The sequence below is a fragment of the Ammospiza nelsoni genome, chromosome 2, assembly GCF_027579445.1.
Source record: "Ammospiza nelsoni isolate bAmmNel1 chromosome 2, bAmmNel1.pri, whole genome shotgun sequence".
Classification (NCBI taxonomy): domain Eukaryota; kingdom Metazoa; phylum Chordata; class Aves; order Passeriformes; family Passerellidae; genus Ammospiza; species Ammospiza nelsoni.
This window is the reverse complement of record NC_080634.1, coordinates 51,635,333-51,653,955: the sequence shown is the minus strand read 5'-3', so window position 1 is coordinate 51,653,955 and position 18,623 is coordinate 51,635,333. Positions and strand designations below refer to the sequence as shown.

The 18,623-nt window shown below is 41.5% G+C and overlaps 2 protein-coding genes across 3 annotated transcripts in view; one reads left to right on the top strand and one right to left on the bottom strand.

The window, feature by feature from the left end:
- The first annotated feature begins 2,508 nt into the window (after positions 1–2,508).
- Positions 2,509–4,521, top strand: ZAR1L (zygote arrest 1 like). The gene is made up of 4 exons (XM_059492701.1): positions 2,509–3,110; positions 3,518–3,610; positions 3,751–3,825; positions 4,198–4,521. Exons 1-4 carry the CDS (start codon positions 2,514–2,516, stop codon positions 4,339–4,341), a joined length of 909 nt encoding a protein of 302 aa, XP_059348684.1. The 5' UTR covers positions 2,509–2,513; the 3' UTR covers positions 4,342–4,521.
- A 663-nt stretch (positions 4,522–5,184) lies between these two features.
- The window catches only part of FRY (FRY microtubule binding protein), a 157,405-nt gene continuing 143,966 nt past the window's right edge, over positions 5,185–18,623 (bottom strand). Inside the window, exons 57-62 of one of the 2 annotated variants that reach the window (XM_059492679.1) lie at positions 17,303–17,401; positions 16,775–16,858; positions 11,955–11,972; positions 8,800–8,910; positions 7,182–7,375; positions 5,185–6,627 (exon numbers count right to left, since the gene is read on the bottom strand). In XM_059492679.1, the coding sequence (XP_059348662.1) occupies positions 6,369–6,627; positions 7,182–7,375; positions 8,800–8,910; positions 11,955–11,972; positions 16,775–16,858; positions 17,303–17,401 (765 nt within the window). In that variant the 3' untranslated portion in view covers positions 5,185–6,368. The remainder of the gene's footprint in view (positions 6,628–7,181; positions 7,376–8,799; positions 8,911–11,954; positions 11,973–16,774; positions 16,859–17,302; positions 17,402–18,623) is intronic. The other variant, XM_059492689.1, reaches the window with a different exon arrangement.

Below are 18,623 nucleotides of genomic sequence, written 5' to 3'. Positions count from 1 at the left end.
TTTCCCACATGATGGCCGTGTTACACACGCTGCCTTACCAAAACCGTGGGGAAACGGGCGCTTTAAAAGAGGGTACGGGCTGCATTAAGACAGAACACCGAGGAACTTAACACTGCCTCAGAAGTACATTTTAAAAAGTGCGGTTTGACCAGCCCGCGCTGCTCTCCGTGAGGGGAAGCTCCTCCCGGGCAATGACGGTGCACGGAGCGCGGCCTGTGCAGCCCCGCCGGGTCACCACGGGGTCACCGGGGACGGGCCCAACCCCCCTTCCCCTCACCGAGTCACACCCGGTGACTGCGGACCCCGGCGGGCTGTGAGGAGAGGGAGGGAGGCCCGAGGGGCGGCAGTGACACCCCCAAAACACAGCGCAGTCCTGGGGCAGGGCCGAGGCACACGCGGGGCCGTTACCTGCCGGCGGCGCCTCGGGCGAGGCGGCGGCCGCAGCATCGCCTCACGCAGGGGAGCGGGGCGGGCAGGGCGGGCACGGAAGGCGGCGGGGGATGAGGGGGCAGCGCAGACCCCCAGCCCGGCCGCCCCGTTCGAAGCTTGGCGCCAACGCAGCGCCGCGCCTGCGCAGCGAGCGCATCCGCCGCTCCCGCCCTCCGCCGCTGCCACCTCCCGGCAAGGAGGCGGCGGAGCGGCCCCGCCTCGGCCTGCCCCGCTCGGGACCCGGCATTGCGGCCGGCGACACATGGTGCCCGCCGTAAGGGCTGTCCCGCCATGGCTGGCGCCGCATAGAGCAGAAAGGGTGCGTGCCCTGAGGCGGGATGGCCGCCAGCAGCGTGGCGTGTAGGGGCGAGGGGAGGAGGTACCGCATCCACGGCTGGCATGGCCCGCGTTGCTGGGCAACAGCAGCCAACACCCACCCCTCGGGAAAAGGCTCTGGAAGGCTCCCAGCGGCAGCGCCGTGGGCAAGCGAACTGTGCAAGCCCCAGACTCTCCTTCTCAGGGGGCTTTGTAGGCCTTGACACATGAAATGGTTGTGGACATTCCAATAAAGAGAATGTTACTATCCTCCACATACATGTCCATTCCCGCTTTGTCTCTTCATTAAATTCTTGGCTTTGGCGATGGAACAACTTCCAAGATGTGTGGAACACTCTCTCCACCACCAACTTTGAGTTTACAATCTTCATTGTAGTGGGATGTTCATCTATTCCTGTGCCATAAAGGGGTTTCTTGCTACCTCTCCACAGCAGTCCTTATGTTGCAGTTTTATCACATCACCTGCTTAGTCATCTGCCACTTTCATCAGTTTCTTGTCCTACAATAATTTTCCATATACCTTGTCCTTTGAAGGAACTTAAACTTCTAACCCTGCAGTGTTCTGGGAAGCTGCAGTAACTTTCTTCCCAAAGCATTTTAGAGGAACTCAAACTGCTGATTTAAATGACGGCATGTAGTTTCCAATTTGATTTCTATCCCCATTCCTAAAGCACCTTAAAAACTTCCTTTTTTTGCAGCTGCACTGCAATCATTAAGTTTTAACTTGGCTATATCAATACCCTATTTTTGCTTTGATACCGACAGGGCTTTGAAAACCCAAGCAACATGTGGAGTCTTGAGACATTTTTCTTTTAATTATGATGAATGTGTTTCCTGCATCTTAATCTCTTTGTGCCCTGTAAAAATGCTGTTTCTTACTCATTTATCTCAGACCCTTGAAAGTGTCAGATACACTGTGAAGGTTTAAAGACATCATCCCTATCAGGTCTTCTCCAGTGTCTCTCTTGCTGGCCCGGTGAATTTTATAAAGCAACACATTTATAATGATGGTAAGGAGTCATACAAAGAAAGGATTTCACATCACTGCAGTTCCAGGGATTTAAGGGTTACATACACAGTTTGGATGATTTAATCACATTATTCTAAATGTATTGCCTTAAAATTGGACTAAAGAGATGTAATTATGAAAGAAGGAAGAAGATTAGACTAATATGCACATGCTTTTATTACTTGGTTGTATTATTAACACTTATTTCATATACAGATACTAAGCCACTGCTTTCCCTTACTTCAGTTTGTATACAGGAGTATATTCCATCTTTTCCTAAAGCGGTTCAGTTGATAGAAAAAGTTCCAGGTAGATAATCCCCAAGTAATGGAAGAATGGGGATGCTCTGACCTTTTAATACGAGTAAAAACTTCTTTTCAGAGATGTAATGGCCTGAATTCTTTGCTCAGCTCTCCGGGGAACACCCAGTTTATCAGGACTTTGTTAGTTTCCCAAAGCCCCTTTTCCTTCTTTAAAGACCATGAGCAGAAGGAACTGTGAGCAAGCAGGCTTCTCCTCGCTATGCAGGCCTTGGTTTTCCCACCTGTGGCTGAATGACATCTTTCCATCATTAGAGTCTGACAGAGAAGGAAGGCAGGCCGGCCTTCCCTGGCCATCAGCTCCCCTCCCTCCCTCAGCTGCCGCCACTTTCCCCATCAACTAGCAATCATCAGCTCCCCAGGTCAGATAAAAGCAGGGCAGGGACACAGGCAGGGCCAACCCTTTAGGGGCGATAACCATGGACAGCTTCGTCTGTTCTCCCATTAGCCCCTACCAGAACCTGAGGAGCCGCCCCGCGCTCGGCCGCGGCTGGGACACTGCGGCCAAGCAGCCCAGCTGGAAGCAGAGCAAGAGCGGCAGCATCAGCCCTTTCCTCGGGGGCCCCTTCTCGCCGCTGCCCTCCGACTACCTGGACAGCTACCGGCGGGCGCAGCTTCAGGCGCTGCTGTCGCAGGTGGGCCCCGCGCTGGCGCCGCGGCCGCGCTGGGCCAGCACGAAGGAGGCGGCGGTGCAGGTGAGCCTGCGGGCCGACGTAGCCGTGCAGTGCTCGCTGGGGCCGCGCACGCTGCCGCCCGCCCGCGCCTTCAGCCCCGCCGGCCTGCGCGCCCCGGGCCGCCTCGCCCTCTACTCACCCGCGCCCGACCGCCGCCTCTTCGCGCCGCCCGACGCCGCCCCGCTCCCGGCGAAGGCAGCGCCGGCAAAGGAGACCCCGAGGGCGGACGGCGGCGAGGAGCAGCAGGAGGGCCCGGCGGGGGCCGCGCTGCCGCCGCGCCAGGAGCCGGTGGGGACGCGGCGGGAGGAGACCGCGGCTCCCAAGCAGAGAGTTGCATTCCAGGTGCGCCGGGGTGGGGCGGGGGGCGAACCTCGAGCAGGGAGGCCAGAAACCACCTCATGAGCAGCGCGGTGGGCCCTGTCCTGCCCCGGGCTGGCTCTGCCGCACCTAGAGCAGAAGAGCCCCCCGCCTGTGAAAACCCACAAGTGTAGATCAAAGCATGGCGGAGTGGTTTGGGTTGGAAGGGAGCTTTAAGGTCATCCGGTTGCAACCTCCCTTCCACGGGCAGGGATGCCACCCACTAGACCCTGTTGCTCAGAGCTCCAGTCAGTACAGCTTCAAATATTTCCCATATGGCTTCCTGGACAGTATTTTTCAGTGTCTCACCATCCTTGGGGAGTAGCATTGAGGGAGCTGGGCTGGGTGCTCTTGGGCTGCTGGAATTTGCTCAGTGAACTCTGTCTCTGCAGTTCTTGGAGCAGAAGTATGGCTATTTCCACTGCAAAGACTGCAAGATCAGATGGGAGAGTGCTTACGTGTGGTGCATTTCTGGAAGCAACAAGGTAGTTAATCTCTTTTCTCCTGAGACTTGTAAGAATGGCATAAAATCTCTGACAAATCAGATGTTTTGGCACAAACTTGGGTACCTGTATACAACACCTTGAATAAGTCTCTCTACTAACAGAACTTGCATTTTTTTCAGGTGTACTTCAAGCAGCTCTGCCGCAAATGCCAAAAAGGCTTCAATCCCTATCGAGTGGAAACAATCCAGTGCCAGGTAAGTTAACTGTACTCCATTAAGACTGTCAGATGTTAAATACACTAATTCTATTAAGTCTGATGTTGACTTTATCTGGAAGAAACTTGACTTCATCAAATTACTAGGAAATGGGTATTGGGGTAGGCCCCCTCCTCTCATGGATGGCTTATCCAAACAGTTTTCATATAGCATTATGGCTTGCTACATTTATGGTGTTTCTAAGTGAGAAAGCTTTTACACCTTAAATCCACAGGGTTTTTACAAGAGTTTTTAAGTTCTTAAGTATATCAGCCCCAATGTGTTGCTGATATTAAGGAAAACCAAATGTTAGACTATCATGAAGTGCATCCTCTCTGATCTACTACTACTAACATGTCTTTGTTTCTTAAGATCTGTTCCAAGACTCGTTGCTCTTGCCCTCAGAGGAAGAGACATATTGATCTCAAGAGACCTCATCGCCAAGAGCTCTGTGGCCGCTGCAAAGGCAAAAGGCTGTCCTGTGATAGCACTTACAGCTTCAAATACGTTGTCTGATCCAAGTGCCCTCTTCTGTTTTGTGCTTTGCACTTTGTCTTTTGTAATGTTTTGACTTAAGGCTTTTGACCTGGCATTGGGTAATGGATGAAGACTTCAGTATTATTGTAAAATATAGTAACTTAAAGTATGTAATTTCACTGAATAATTGCTGTAAATAAAGTTAAAAAGTTTGCACTAGTTTGATATCCCTTAGTTTCAGCCTCCTTGGTTGAAAGAGGAAAGTATATCTGTAAGGAAGCAACCCATTTGGTTTCCTAAAGATAGTAGACTTTGTTTTGAAGTCTTCAGGGAATGCTAAGATTCAGGCTACAATAGCAAGTTTTTCCTTCAGTCACTCAAACTGAACTAGGGTAGAAGATGCAAATGTTCTGGAGCATAAAGTCTGGTGTAAATGCAAATGTGTCTTCCCCCTGCCTCTGTCAAATGTATATATAAAAACCACAGCTGCTTGGTAATCAAAGACTATCTGCCAGAACAGGACTATAGCTGTAAAGTAGGTGGGGAAAGGGTGTAAGCTGCCCATGTTCACAATGAGGAGGAGAAAAAAACCTTTTGATGGCAGTATCTGTGCCAGTGTAAAAAGCAAGCTTTAGGGTAGAAGGAAGTTCAGAGGCTTTCACAGTCAGCAGAAGACCAATGAAACTATTTTTGCTGTAGTAGTCTTCCATGCTGAATTGTGAGGATTTTTTGTCAGGCTGTAGTTACATTTCTCACTCTTTTCTATGAATGGTTTCAGCATAAACCAGGAGCTGGGTGTTTTTTGGGGGGCTGCTGATCATGGATACCATGTACAACAGTACTGATTCAGACAAGAACACAATTTTCACAACAAGCACGTACTGTGTTGTGACTATATGCGACTTTTATACTTTAGTTAAATGGATGTACTGATTCAAAGTTACTTCACAAAAACAGTTAAGTGTATTTACAGTGTGAATAAGTTACATAGTTGACAGAATAAAAGTGTCTCAGATGTGCAACAGATTTACATGCATACATTTAACACTGGACAGCAGTTAAATGTAAGAAAAAACCCATATAGTCATGACTTGGTATATATACATTACAAATAAAATAAGATCTCTCTTTGAAGAAACTTAACATGAGAACTTGCATTTCACGTTAATATTTTTACTTTTTATACTCAAAATTTATATTAAATAAAAATATGCATGCTTAACAGTTCAAAAGATGGGACTTTGTCCTACAAAATGGCAAGTTAAATTAGGTCAACCATCCTTTAATAGTATAAATATATTCATAAAAGCAAACCTCTAGTAAAAAGCAGCCAAGGTCCTTAATAAAAAAAAAAAAAAAAGAAAATCTATCAAGACCTTTCATGATCCATGGGGGGGCCTAAGAACAGACCTCTACAATATGATCCAGTACCTTCAGAGACAGTAGCCTAGTAACATTAGGAAATGTACTTCATAGCAGCTCATTGTTTTAAGATACAGTAATCATATTCAAATTACAGTGTACATTAAATTGTAGTCTGTTTACAGTTTGTTTCATATACACAGGCTCTCAGCTTTTGACCAACAAGTTTGTGAGATTCCGTGGCCAGCTTCATTCTGCCCATCTTTCACTCAACTAAATAAGAAAAAAAAGGAAAAAATGTACAAGGTTTGTTTTTTAACAAAAAATACTATTTTGTGAAGGAAACATTGCACTTTTGCCAACCAAAAATTAATTTGCTATAAAGGAAGTATTGTTCAGTGTAGTAGGCTTTGGTATGCAATGAAAGTCACTTCTTCAGTAGTGAGTTGCAGTTGCTCAGTGAAATGCTAACTGGTTTTTGTGCAACACAGAACAAAGGATGTTGTCCCAGGTGCTTTATGCTACCTCTGTCCTTACAGTATTGCTATGTGTTTGAAGTTCAGCCCATCGCTTTTTAGAGGAAATCCTAAATGTAACAAGAGTGAGTACAGTTTGACCAAACCTTTGTAAGGCTGAGAAGACATCGAGCCACCTCACTCCCACAGGACAGCACTCCCAGCTTGAAAGGGGGCCCAAGGGTCCTGTCAGAGACTTGTGCCGGAAACGCTGGAGTCTGGAAGAAAAGTATTGATGACCCGGTAGCTCTGAGCTCTGCGGATCATGTCGCGGATCTCGATGTTCAGCTCCATTAACTTGGTGCAGATTTCAGTCAGGCTCTGGTTGGAGCCCACCAGTGCATAGGTGCCCGTCTGACCCAGGGTTTGGTGGCGGAAGTAAATATTCAGTAGTGTCTGGACTTCATCATCAGAGGTGCTTCCAAAGATATCATTGGGCCACAAAATCCTGCAATGAAACAGGAAAAGAGCAGGCATTTCATTAGGGGTTTATTAGCAGAGAGAGGAGCTATGTCACAGAGATCTCTAAAAGAAGAATGAACTTGCACGTGCTTATAAGCCTAAAGCAACTCACTGTTTTACACCACTCATATGTTACTTGTATTCTGGTATCAGGCACTGAGTACACATAAAAGTGCAATTTCCATTATCTAAAAAAATGGTTAAGAAAACTCATTCAAATAGATGTAAGTGAAACTGAGCTGAATGTTAGCTCATACCAATGACATGCACCTGTAAGGAATTAACTCAATACAGATTCTTAAGAGCCTCACAGGACTTTTGATCTACAGAATATAATTAAACATCTTAATTATTGCAAGCATTTGTTTGATAGTTACTTGTGGCACACCTCTCCAAAAGCCAGTATCAATGCCCCTGTGTTCCTTGTTGAAACAGTAATTAATGATGCTGATCCTGGGCATTTCATTTTGTTAGGAAGATAATGGATGCATACTTTTCTATAACATGAAAGTCTAATATGAACCATGTAGCAAAACTTGCCTGCATTCTCTTATTTGTCTGACGGCTTTAACAAGTTCATTGTTTTTCAAACACTCCAGCATGGACTGAATAGCTGCTTCAGTAGAGTTGAATGTGGGCTCAGATTCTGTTGTCAGAGGCTCAGCTGCAATTGCAGCAGTAGCATCCTTCAGATTTTTCTTCAGCTCACTCAGTTCTCTTGACATATTTAACAGCTGTTCCAAGGAGAAAAAGGAGAGATGGCTATTTTCATTCTTCATAAGCCCCACATGGAGTAGGTACTTCAAGTTTGTCCTTACTACTACTTTGGATGTACACATTATGAAAAGGACATTTCTTGATCTCTGCACAATATAGAGAAAAAGCAAACTACAGGGTTTTTTTTTTACCTTTGTGCATCCTTTAACATTATGCTGTAGTTTTGGCTTGCTAAAATGCAGGAGCATATCTAAACAAGCTTTTATTTTTCACCCTTGCTACTTTTTTCACATCCTAGTGGAAGAACTGAAGAAAGCATGTACTTCTCCTAGCAAGGTGTTGATATTTATTTACAAAACACATGCAGCATCTGACATGATTAACAGATGGACAAGAAATGTATAACCCTTTCTCAGGCTGAAAATTAAAATGGCATAAGATTCATAAATACTTAGTTAGTTAATAATTTCCAAGGATCTACTTTTTCATGCACCTACATGCTAAAAATAATCACTGTGACATGAACTGACAATGGAATTTCCTTCAAGTGATAGCTTGTGGATCCAGCAAAATATGCAAATGTCATAGTGAAATAGCTATTCTTTGTACAATTGTTTCCCAGTTCCATGGGCTGCATTATTTATAACAATTTAACAAAGTCTTAACTGTGAAATACACTTACAGAAATCAATTATAAGGAATACAAAATATTTTACAACTTATTTTTAAAACTTACTATACTGCTCTAACAGTTGTAGATGCCTATTGTCCTGTCTTAAAAGTGAACAGCCTAGTCATAATGTGAGCCAGCCTTCACAACATACAACATATCCTTAAGATATTATAAATATTCAAACTCTTTTTACTCCGACAGCACATCTGATAAAACAATTCCTGTTTACAGGCCACATTTAAACTACTAGAATATATTATAAAATACATGTAATCGCTTCAAATTTTATTTTACAAAGCAGAGTACAACAACTTCTCCTACCCAATAGTTTAAAATATATTCATTTTTCTCCTTACCAGGAGAAAAATACCCATTGAATGGTAAGTTAAATGATAATCATTCAGCTTAAAGTGATAACCTCAAAGATATTTCAAAATATTACATATTTTAAGCAACAGCTGAAAATAAGCTTAACTAACAGTACTGTTCTTGTGATTTTTTTTAAAGTAAGATTCATAGATATATCTAAAAACAAAAAGATGTTTGGGTCAAAAGTGAGAGTGTGCCATGTCAAAATATTTAAAGAAAAAGGTTTGTTAACATTACAGAATTAAAAAAACAGGACATTAAGGTATTTAGTTGATTATGTATGCCTGCAGATTTATAGTCAGTGTGAAATAGTGGGATTCTTATTGTTAAGTCCAGAGAAAGGAAAAATAAGAACATGAAAATAAAGTGGAATTTTCAGTATAGGACTTTGTTACATACCTCTGGCATGGAACTCACTTCATGCACTTGTCCAATAAGTTTACAGTAGGACTGAAAAAGCAACAGCAGCTGGAAGTGCAGTTTATATAATCTCTGACAGAGTTCCAATTGCTAAGGAAAGATTTGTAGGAGAAGAAATAATTAAAAAATATTAGTGAGTTAAGATAATTTTTGATAACTAACAAAACACAGTGAGATGTTTGTTGTCAAAAACATTATTTTACTGAAGTATGATCATATACTATTTCAGAAAATAAGTAATGATTTTTCTTTTGCAGCTAAGTCATATATGACATTGAAAATAAAATTATGACAGCTAGGTCTCATGTAGCACATGTCAGCAGCAGCCTCAAAATATTCTGTTTTTGTTAGCTTCACTGTCTCCAGTTTGCAGCTGGAAAGCAGAAACAGAATACAGGGGAAGTGACTTCCCTGCATAGAACATCAAACTCCTGAATTTCAGATAAAGTCAAAGACCTCTTCTAAGGGATGGATATCTAAGACAGAAGCCATGCATGAAATAGATGGTCAAAGCTCCTGCCTGCTCCTCTGAGGAGAGAGAAACAGAGGTGATAAATTCATCTAGGAGTGAGAAGGAGGAAATGCCAGCCCTGGAAGTTAAAACACTTTTCATGGATTTTCCACCATCTTAAAGAAACTATACAACAGATGGATGGAGTTTAAGGTGTAGGAGGGTATTTGGCTTCTATGAAGTATTGTCCCAGATTAAGTAGATACTGCTCTATGAATATTCACTTGTTTCTTCCAGTGTAAAGTGCAGCATGACATAAAAGATGTCAGACACATTGAAATCATGGGCGATGGGCACAGCTGCCAGCGAGGTCAAGTTAATATGCTTATAGTTCCTGGTATTCTTGTGTCTAACAGGAGGGCAGTCTTGTAGTTCCACAGCTGGATCATGGTGAAAAAGGGAGGATCATTTAATATTCAGTTGGTTATATAAAAAGTGAAAATCCTGCAAGTACAAGTGCTGACCTTGTACTGACCCTTTGGCAGGAAAGCCTTACAGACTTCCAACCGTATTCATTTGCCTACGGTATCAGACACCGTGACCAAGGGTGGGCTCAGTGATATTTCCATCTGTTTGGAGGAACTTAAGCAGAGTTTCATGCCAAAATTGGCAGAAAAGAAGAAGCTCTTCATGTTTGCTTCTTTAAAGCACTTCGTACATGCTTAGTTACCAGCACATGCTGCAGCTCTTTGCTGAATTTGGGACTGTGCAAATGTCAGCACAAACACTAATAGAAAGTACTTTAAGTACATTATAAATGTTAATTTGACTGAAGTGTTTTATTTACATATGGTTCAACTTTTAAGTGCCACATTTTTTAATAATAAGCCAAAATTAGAACCACAGTTAGTGTTGCAGTTCCCCAGATTTCTGTACCAGCCTCACAAGCCTGAGGGGCGAAGGTCAAAAGCAAATTTCATCTTTTTTCATCAGGGTGAGGTGAACACCAACTATCCATCAGAACAAACAGCCCTGTGGAGTTCTCCTGGATGAAGAGCTGAACATGAGCTAGCAGTGTGTGTGCTCAGAGCCCAGATGGCAAACCACATCCTGGGCAGCATCAGGAGCACCTCTACTGTGAAGACAGGATGAGAGGGTTTAGCCTGGAGAAGAGAAGGCTTCCAGTACTGAGAGAGCATATAAAAAACAGGGAGAGCAACTTTTTACAAAGGCAGATCATGGTAGGACAAGGGGCAATAGCTTTAAATAAAAAGAGGAGAGATTTGGATTAGATGTTAGGAAGAATTTCTTTATATGGAGGGTAGGAAGGCACTGGAACAGGTTTTCTAGAGAAGTTGTGGATGCCCTACCCCTGTAAGTGTTCAAGACCAGGCTGAATGAGGTTGTCAGCAACCTGGTCTAGTGAAAGCTGTCCCTGCCTATGGCAGAGGGATTGGAACTATATGATCTTTAAGGTGTTTTCCAACTCAAACCATTCTGTGATCCTACCAGACTGGATATGACAGCAAAGACCCACAAATGCAGAAAGAAGGCTCTGCATATCTGTGGTAAGGAGCAGATGTGCTGGGGCAGAACTGACTTGTGGACAGGTACAAAGCCTATCAGAACAAAGAGGCAGGGCATGAGGAACACTGCCAATGAAATAAACCTGCCCAGGGGCTGTTCTCTGTAACCAAGGGCACAGAGCACTGCCAAATCTGCCATCGTGTGGCTAACCATTCCCTTCCCAAAATAAAGACAGATTGTTTAGATACAGCCTCCTGGAGATGCCTTTGGCTCTGTCTTCTCTCAAACCATGCTCAGGCCTGTCAGGGGCTGGCTGGTGGCCACTCAGGGAAGGTGCTGACTGCTCACCCGAGCAAGTGCCAGCCCAGGGACACTCGCTTCCTCCCTGGTCCTGTTCAGCTCCCAAGCAGGGACACAGCCTGAGCTTGCCCAGCAGGGATCAAATTCACTCTATTCAAATTTTGGAGACCCAGCAACACTACATAGCAGTTACATACACATATAGTTGGAGCTGTCAGGGAGTTAATAATTAATTGAAAACAAACATAGCATCATTAAAAAAAAACATGATAGCTTTTAACACTGGATTTTTTTTAGTCTTTGAAGAACAATAATTTAGTTTCACCCTTGTGGCTGTTAACCTGAATGAAAAAAACCTAAGGTCAAACTAATGGTTCTAGCTTGGCTCAGTATTTAGTTACTGTATCAAGAAACTCAATTTTTGTTCTTCCTGAGTAAGTGTTAGAAACCAATAGTGGTGAAACTGTTCATCAACACATACACAAAAGCCATTTGAAATGTAACTTCCAACTATAAATTGTAGTTTTTCACTAGGAAAAGTGGAAAATTATTAATTTTAAAATAACAAAAAATGTTTCCTGACCCAGCATATTACATCCATTCAAAAGCTTGATTTGTAAAAATGTATGTAAATGACCATTTGAAACAGCATATGAAAGTGTCAAAATTTTGGCACAGTATTTTTTAATTTCACAAAACATGTTAGCAAATTATTTTAGTCACCGGATTTAGAACCATGTCTTGTATAGGAAAATTATAACAAAAAAAGAAAACATGCTTAGAAGTAAAACAGTAGACTTGGGGTGTATTAGTCCATCCACAGATGGACAAAAAATATCAAAGAACTTCAACTTACTGCAAGAGATTCCATTTGCTACACAGCAAGCATGGCACAGGAGAAAAGGAAAGGAAAGAAAGTATAGTGTCAGTGTAATGCATGCAATAGGAAGCATAGCCCATCTGTAATAGCATAACTTATCAGCAGTATTAGCAATGCTTGCCTCAACCTGATAATTGGTTGGAATATCACATTCAACATGCACAGCATTCTTAATAAAACCAAACTTTAATTCTAATGATAAATTCCAGTCTAAATATCCTCAGTTAGAGCTTCAGATTTATTAGTTTAGATTTATCCTACGCAGCAGCTCAATAACTTACAAAATAGTGTTAGAAAACTCTTAAATAATACTTTTATTTAAATTTGTCTTTTTCTTATTAAGAAAAGCTCATATTGCAAAGTACTAAAAAAATTAGGAATGATTTTCCAGTGATCTGAACTTTGCTATTTCTAAATATTTTCTTGTCTAAAATACTTCTATTTTTTTACAAATAGATCTAATGAAATTGGCAGGATAAGTTTTATGGCTGCTGGGCTTATTACTTGGCACATTACAATGGAAATGTTTTGCATATAACTTTCAAGTTATGACTACCACAAAGAAAAAAAATGTGTGGAAAATGCCAATTTTGTTTAACTACATGGCAATGCCACAAGTTGAGCCTTGTATCCCTTCCTCTCACCACTAATGATTCACTGGTTTATAATTCTGAAGCTATTAAAATGTCAGTGCAAGTCCTGTTCCAATAACAATAAAAATTCTAATTGACTTACATTAGCATTTCAAAGATTAGGGGACTAAGTGCTCTCTTTGAAACAGAAGTGTTCCTCTTTTCTTTGCTAAGAACATTTGCACTCTGTGTTCACTTAATGCAGCTTTTCTTATTTTACAAATATTACAATCTCATTACATTTTACATGGAGAGAGTCATCATGTAAATGCTGTAAGTTACAAACACAACCACATCTGCCCAGTTACAGCCTGATGTCAGTGCATATGCACACAGTGTTAATAAGCATATGGAATTCTTATTAAAATTATTTACCTGGCCATCAATACAAAGGCATAAACACAGAAATGTGAAATAATATTAACTTTGAGGAGCCTAACAGAGCATTTCAGTCTGTTTTCTTGACAGTGGCTTTACAATTAAGATATATATATGAAAAGTGTTGCTCCAAACCCTGCACTGCTTTTCTATAAAACCGTGACAAATTAAGCTTTAAGTTCTTGTGATGTTTAATTTTTTTTTCCTTTAACATTACTTAAAGAGTTTCTTCTTGTATTTAGTACTCTTCAAATAAAAAACCTTTATAGCTTGGCTTCCATGCAGTTCATATAAATGAAGCTTTATAAAGCTAAATTCAAGATAAGAAGAAGACAAGAGCGGACAGATCATTGTCCAGTAAACTCACAGCTGTGCTGGCTTGTGTTTTTTCAAATCTTGTTGTCTCTCTTAGGCTACTCTGAAGTTTAGCATGCCACCAAGTTTCACTTAGACTTTCAAAAATACTGGAATCCATATATAATTTCTAATTTGCCATGGAATTTACTTTAAAGAAGGGGGGAAGAGGGAGGCGGAAGCAGCAAATAAGTGAATTCCATGGTCTTTTTTGTCAGAAAACAGTGTCTCCTCTGTACTGCTTCCAAAGCTAGAGCAAGCCAAAAAAAAGGGGGTGAGGAAGGGGTTTCACATTACATGAAAAACTTCCTTCTTCACTGGAAGAAAATATACTGGATACTGGATTTCTCTGAGCTACTGATGCTCAGCTCCATATTGCTCTCCAATATCATGATTGTAACTTCCTCCCTCTTTCACCATAAAATGAAAGATTCCTTGGAAGTTGAAAAGAGATTATTTACTGGCTTAAGTGATATTTCTTTTTTTCTGCAGCAGCAAGGCCCCAAGTGGAACAATCATAGCCTTCACATTTCCAATTTCTTGTTTAATTCTTAGAGTAAGGGAAGTGTTTTAGATTAGTGGATAGACACTACACAATCAGTGGTTTTGGCAGCTGAAAATTCCAAATGTTTAGAGTACTTGCAACATTTGCCAAATTTTTAAAGCAGCCAGTAAATGTAGCATCTAAGAAGGACACAATGGCATGTGCAGTTATCTTTTGTCTATAAATTGCCTCCTATGTCATTGAGACTCTGTTGCTCAAAGTAGCATCAAAGCTTAGAAATCACATCCAAATAATGTAATTTGTTGCAATGATAAGGCAGGGCAAAGATATTCTGGCACATGAAGCTTTTACCCAATTTCAGAAAAGTTGCTAGCTCTAGCACCTGACCTAGACAATTTCTATTTCAGGCCTCTTTAATGTCAGAAGAAGCAATTTTTGCCTTCGCCCATTTTCAGTAATAGTAACAATAGTTAACAAATTATGTGTAATTATTTTGAAATAAGATCTGATTAGAGAAACTGTGCCAAATTAGTTACCAGCATCGGGAGGCATTTGTGATGCAAGTATTTGTAACAAGGCTGAATTTGGTCTCACATCTGTCTCATCTGTAAAGGGGTTTGTTTTCTCCTCAAGCTTTTTACCGGGTAAGGAGTCCTAAGAATCTAAGATCTCTGCCTTTTGTAGAGCAAGCTGTTGCTTTTTCCTCCTTACCATTAATTGTGAACCTTTTCCAGGAGTAGCCTGGTTTTGGGCTTGGCTAAACAATTTTTTTTTTGACAGAAGTTTTCAGTAGGATTTCAGGCCCTAGACTAAACCTCAACGAGTTTGAGTCTGGGCAGGTTCCCTTGTGACTACCACTGTAAGACAGACTTTCCCCCCTACAATTATTAGGTTCTTTAGCCTTTCATGTTGACGGAGAAGTGGAGAGGAAAGATAAGAAAACAAATACTTGCCAGTCTAGGAGTAATTTTTCCTTGTCCCTTCCTAATTGCATTTCCTCAGTTTCCCTGGCCTTTTCCTCCCATTAAACTTTCATTGCATAAGCAGATTGTTCCTTTGGGAAAAGCTGCTTCAATTGAGGTGAATGAGTAGGGGAAGAAAAGAAATATGCATGTTCATCCTGTCAACTTCCAAGGAGTAATGCATTTTGGCCTGAATGAATAATGCTGGGGAGAAACCAGGGACTATAAGAAACCTTCTTTTCAGTCTGTCTGATAAGGAGTATAAATACCAACCCTGGCTTCACAAAACACACATTTAATTCCAAAACAGAGAACACCTAGTTAGAAAAACCCACACAGGTCTAACATGGTATCTACTGACTTTTAGATGTGTTTAGGCCAGCAGATATGAGTTCAGGTTATTCCTTCTCCTTAGCATCATTTCTTTACTTTTTCAAAAAAGAAACAATGCAGTTGATCAGCAAGATGTGTCATTCTCCATCCCATTCTATGCATTTCCAAAAGAGACATGAAGAGGAAAAATTAAGCTGCCTACAGCAAAGTATGTAACACCACAGTCTGAAGTCACTGTTCAGGGTGTCTGTACATCAGAGGGAACGGAATGCCGACACACATCCCAGTAGATCAGTATACTCCACCTCCCTCTTGTAGGAGAGGCAGAGGTCTTTGTTACAGGTGTCTTTTTGTGACTTCAGGATAGCTCCTTGCAGACCATCACAATTACAGAAGAGACAATATCTCATTTAAATGCACTGGAAAGCGACTAACTTTTGCGTGTGCCAGTGCTAGGTGGGGGAAGATTGAACAATTTTCCCACCGCCTGTGATTGCAGCCAGAGCATTTATTCGAAAATCAGATTTGCTAATAAGGTCAAGGAAGCTAAAATGCAGGGATGGCAAGGATTTGGGACTCTTGGAAAAAGACATAAAAACAAAAATCAAGGGAGTTCAAAGACAAGAAGACAAATACACAGAGATGGGAAAGAGAGGTTAAGATAAAGACAGAAGAAAATAAAATGACCTGGAGGAGAAGACAGACAAACTGAAACCAACTTAAGATTAAAAAAAGGTATGTGAAAAAATAGTTACAACAGGCTGTGTTCTGAATATGTAACAATTATCTTTTATAAATGAAAATACATGGGAAGAGGAAACATCACTTTTTTTTCTATATGCTGTTTGCTTGCTTCCCAATTTTGGCTAATTCAGTCCAGCCCCCTCTTCTTCCCATCCCTCCACTGTCTTTCTTCCAAAAGGAAACAGCCCAATAAAACAACACTCCTTAGCTCATTATATATCACCAAGATATCATCTGTTTCCTATACTTAGTATATCAAATAACAGTATTAACTGCTGATGGTATTGATATCTGAAAATATGATTCCTTAACTGGAATAAAGAAACATAAACAACAAATCAATATACATGTACATTGGGTTTGAAATTTTTGTTAAAAATTGATAAAGAGATATCTTTCCTTAGCTCTAAATACTTATCTGCAGCATAAATAATTTTGCTGGCCATTTTACAGTCATTGTTTTGTAACTACTGATCTAAGTGTATTTCAACCAGGCAATTTTTGCTGTTGGGCAGAAGGACAATGTAACAGATGAAGATAAAATGGGAGTAACATTGAAGGAGAGTACAGCAGGAATGATTTTCAGAGACACTGTGGAAAACTGCTGCTGCAATGTCTTTCTAAAAGGGAGAGCACAGAGTTAGGGTCAGCTCTGGTTCCTTGTCTAGAGTAGGGCAGCAGAAGTACCTCCTGTGAATACTTCCCATTTCCTGTGGCCAGGACTGAGGCAGCAACAATTGCTTCAAGCCTAAAGTGTGAAAACTGGATCATGCCCAAGCCCAGCAGAGAATCAAGGAGGAAGTAGAGCAGGCTCTTGTGGGTTTAAGAACAAGGCATATCACACATATTTCACTTTATGGGAGAGAAATAATACTGGCCATTCATTACCTTCTCTTCGGAGTCCCCTGGCTGGCAAGTAATAACTCCATCTCGTGAGCCCCCAGCAAACGTTGCTTTGCAGTTTGCAAGCCACTATTTTCAGAAAGAAATGAAAGAAAATATTAATAAGATCTATGGTTTGATTCAAAGAAAGACAAGTTGTATTTTAGTTTCACAGCACATCATGTAAATAAGAATTTGCAATTGCATTTTTTTATTATCACAGACTATGACAATTTGCTTTGACTGTAATTTAAAAAGTGTAGTCTTGATTTCTACTAGTATTTCAATGGCATGAACTAAGAAAATTATTAATGAATAAATAGGAGAGAGACCAGGGATATTAAAGATACTGTTGTTTCTAATATTGAGGGATAAAATAGCTACTTTTTAGTTCTGGTTCATATGTCCAGTAAGAAACATTCAATGAATCCAGTATCTGAAACATGTTTTTCTACTGAATGTTAGTTTAAACAGATGTGAGTTTCCTGACATAGCCTAAATATACAGACAAGCCAAGAGCATAATTGAGCATACCGAAAGTGTTGCCTCTTTCCTGTTGTTGTATGTGTCCAGGTACTCCTGCAGCTCTAGAACACTGAACTTCAGCTTTTCAAGAAGGCCACAAGAGAGCAGCTGGAGAAATGAAATCAAAGGGTCTGTAAATGTCACTATAAAAGAATGGAAATACTGGTAGACAGTATAGGAAAGATATTGCAAAAGAATACCTAGATTTACATATACTAATACTGAAAAATATTTACATTTATGCAAAAATCTACATAATGAGGATACTATACTGAAAAGTCAAACAGCAAAAGTTGCACTTATGATAACGTGGAATTGAAAGTGTGTTCTGTGTTTAATGACTTAGCAGAGTACTCCTCTAAAATGGAACAATACATAAAGCTTAACCAGTTTCTCTCCACAGCTCTCTGATGATGTAAGGCACAGCTCTTCCATGGTCACAGCAGTGGGCTCAAGACTACACTTGGCCAGTTTCTACCTCTAGACTTCACTGTGGGATGTCACACTGTCCTGATGCTGCTGGATAAACATGAGCCAGAATGAAGACAATGGGAAGGGCCATCTCATTAATTCCCTAATACATATTTTTATAGAATTATAGAATAATTGAGGTTGAAAAAGACTTCCAAGATCAAGTCTCAGAACCTTTGACAAATACCATCATGCCAACTAAACCATATCAAAAAGTACCACATCATCTTGTTTTTAAACACTTCCAGGGACAATGACTCTACTGCTTCCCTGGGCATCCTGTTCCAAAACTTAATACTGTTTCAGTAAAGGAACTTTTCCTAACACCTAACCTGAACCTCCTCTGGCACAACCTGATGTCATTCCCTCTTGTCTGGTTGCTGGTTGCCAGGGAGAAAAGGCCGCCCACCACCCTGGCTACACCCTCCTTTCAGGCAATTGTAGGGAGCAATAAGGTCTCCTCTGAGCCTCCTTTTCTCCAGGCAAAACACCCCCATCTCCCTCAGCTTCTCCTCACAGGACTTGTGCTCCAGACCCTTCCCCAGCTCCGTTGCCCTTCTCTGGTCACACTCCAGCTCCTCAATGTCCTTCTTGCAGTGAGGGGCCCAGAACTGAGCACAGAATTTGAGGCATGGCCTCACCAGTGCCGAGTAGAGGGCACAATGCCTGCCCTGCTCCTGCTGGCCCCACTACTGCTGACACAAGCCAGGATGCCATTGGCCTTCTTGACCACCTGGGCACAGCAGGCTTATGTTCAGCCAGCATCATCCTCATATCACAGTTGACTCAAATGAAATCATTACACATATTACCATCTTTCATGCTGAACTATGTAAAAAATAGCTGCTTCTTTTTCATT

Bases quoted from the DNA above. Each gene is read 5' to 3' on its own strand.
- ZAR1L (XM_059492701.1), top strand. From the start codon at position 2,514: ATGGACAGCTTCGTCTGTTCTCCCATTAGCCCCTACCAGAACCTGAGG. The intron at 3,111-3,517 runs GTGCGCCGGGGT...CTGTCTCTGCAG, and splicing joins AGCAGAGAGTTGCATTCCAG to TTCTTGGAGCAGAAGTATGG. The intron at 3,611-3,750 runs GTAGTTAATCTC...CATTTTTTTCAG, and splicing joins GCATTTCTGGAAGCAACAAG to GTGTACTTCAAGCAGCTCTG.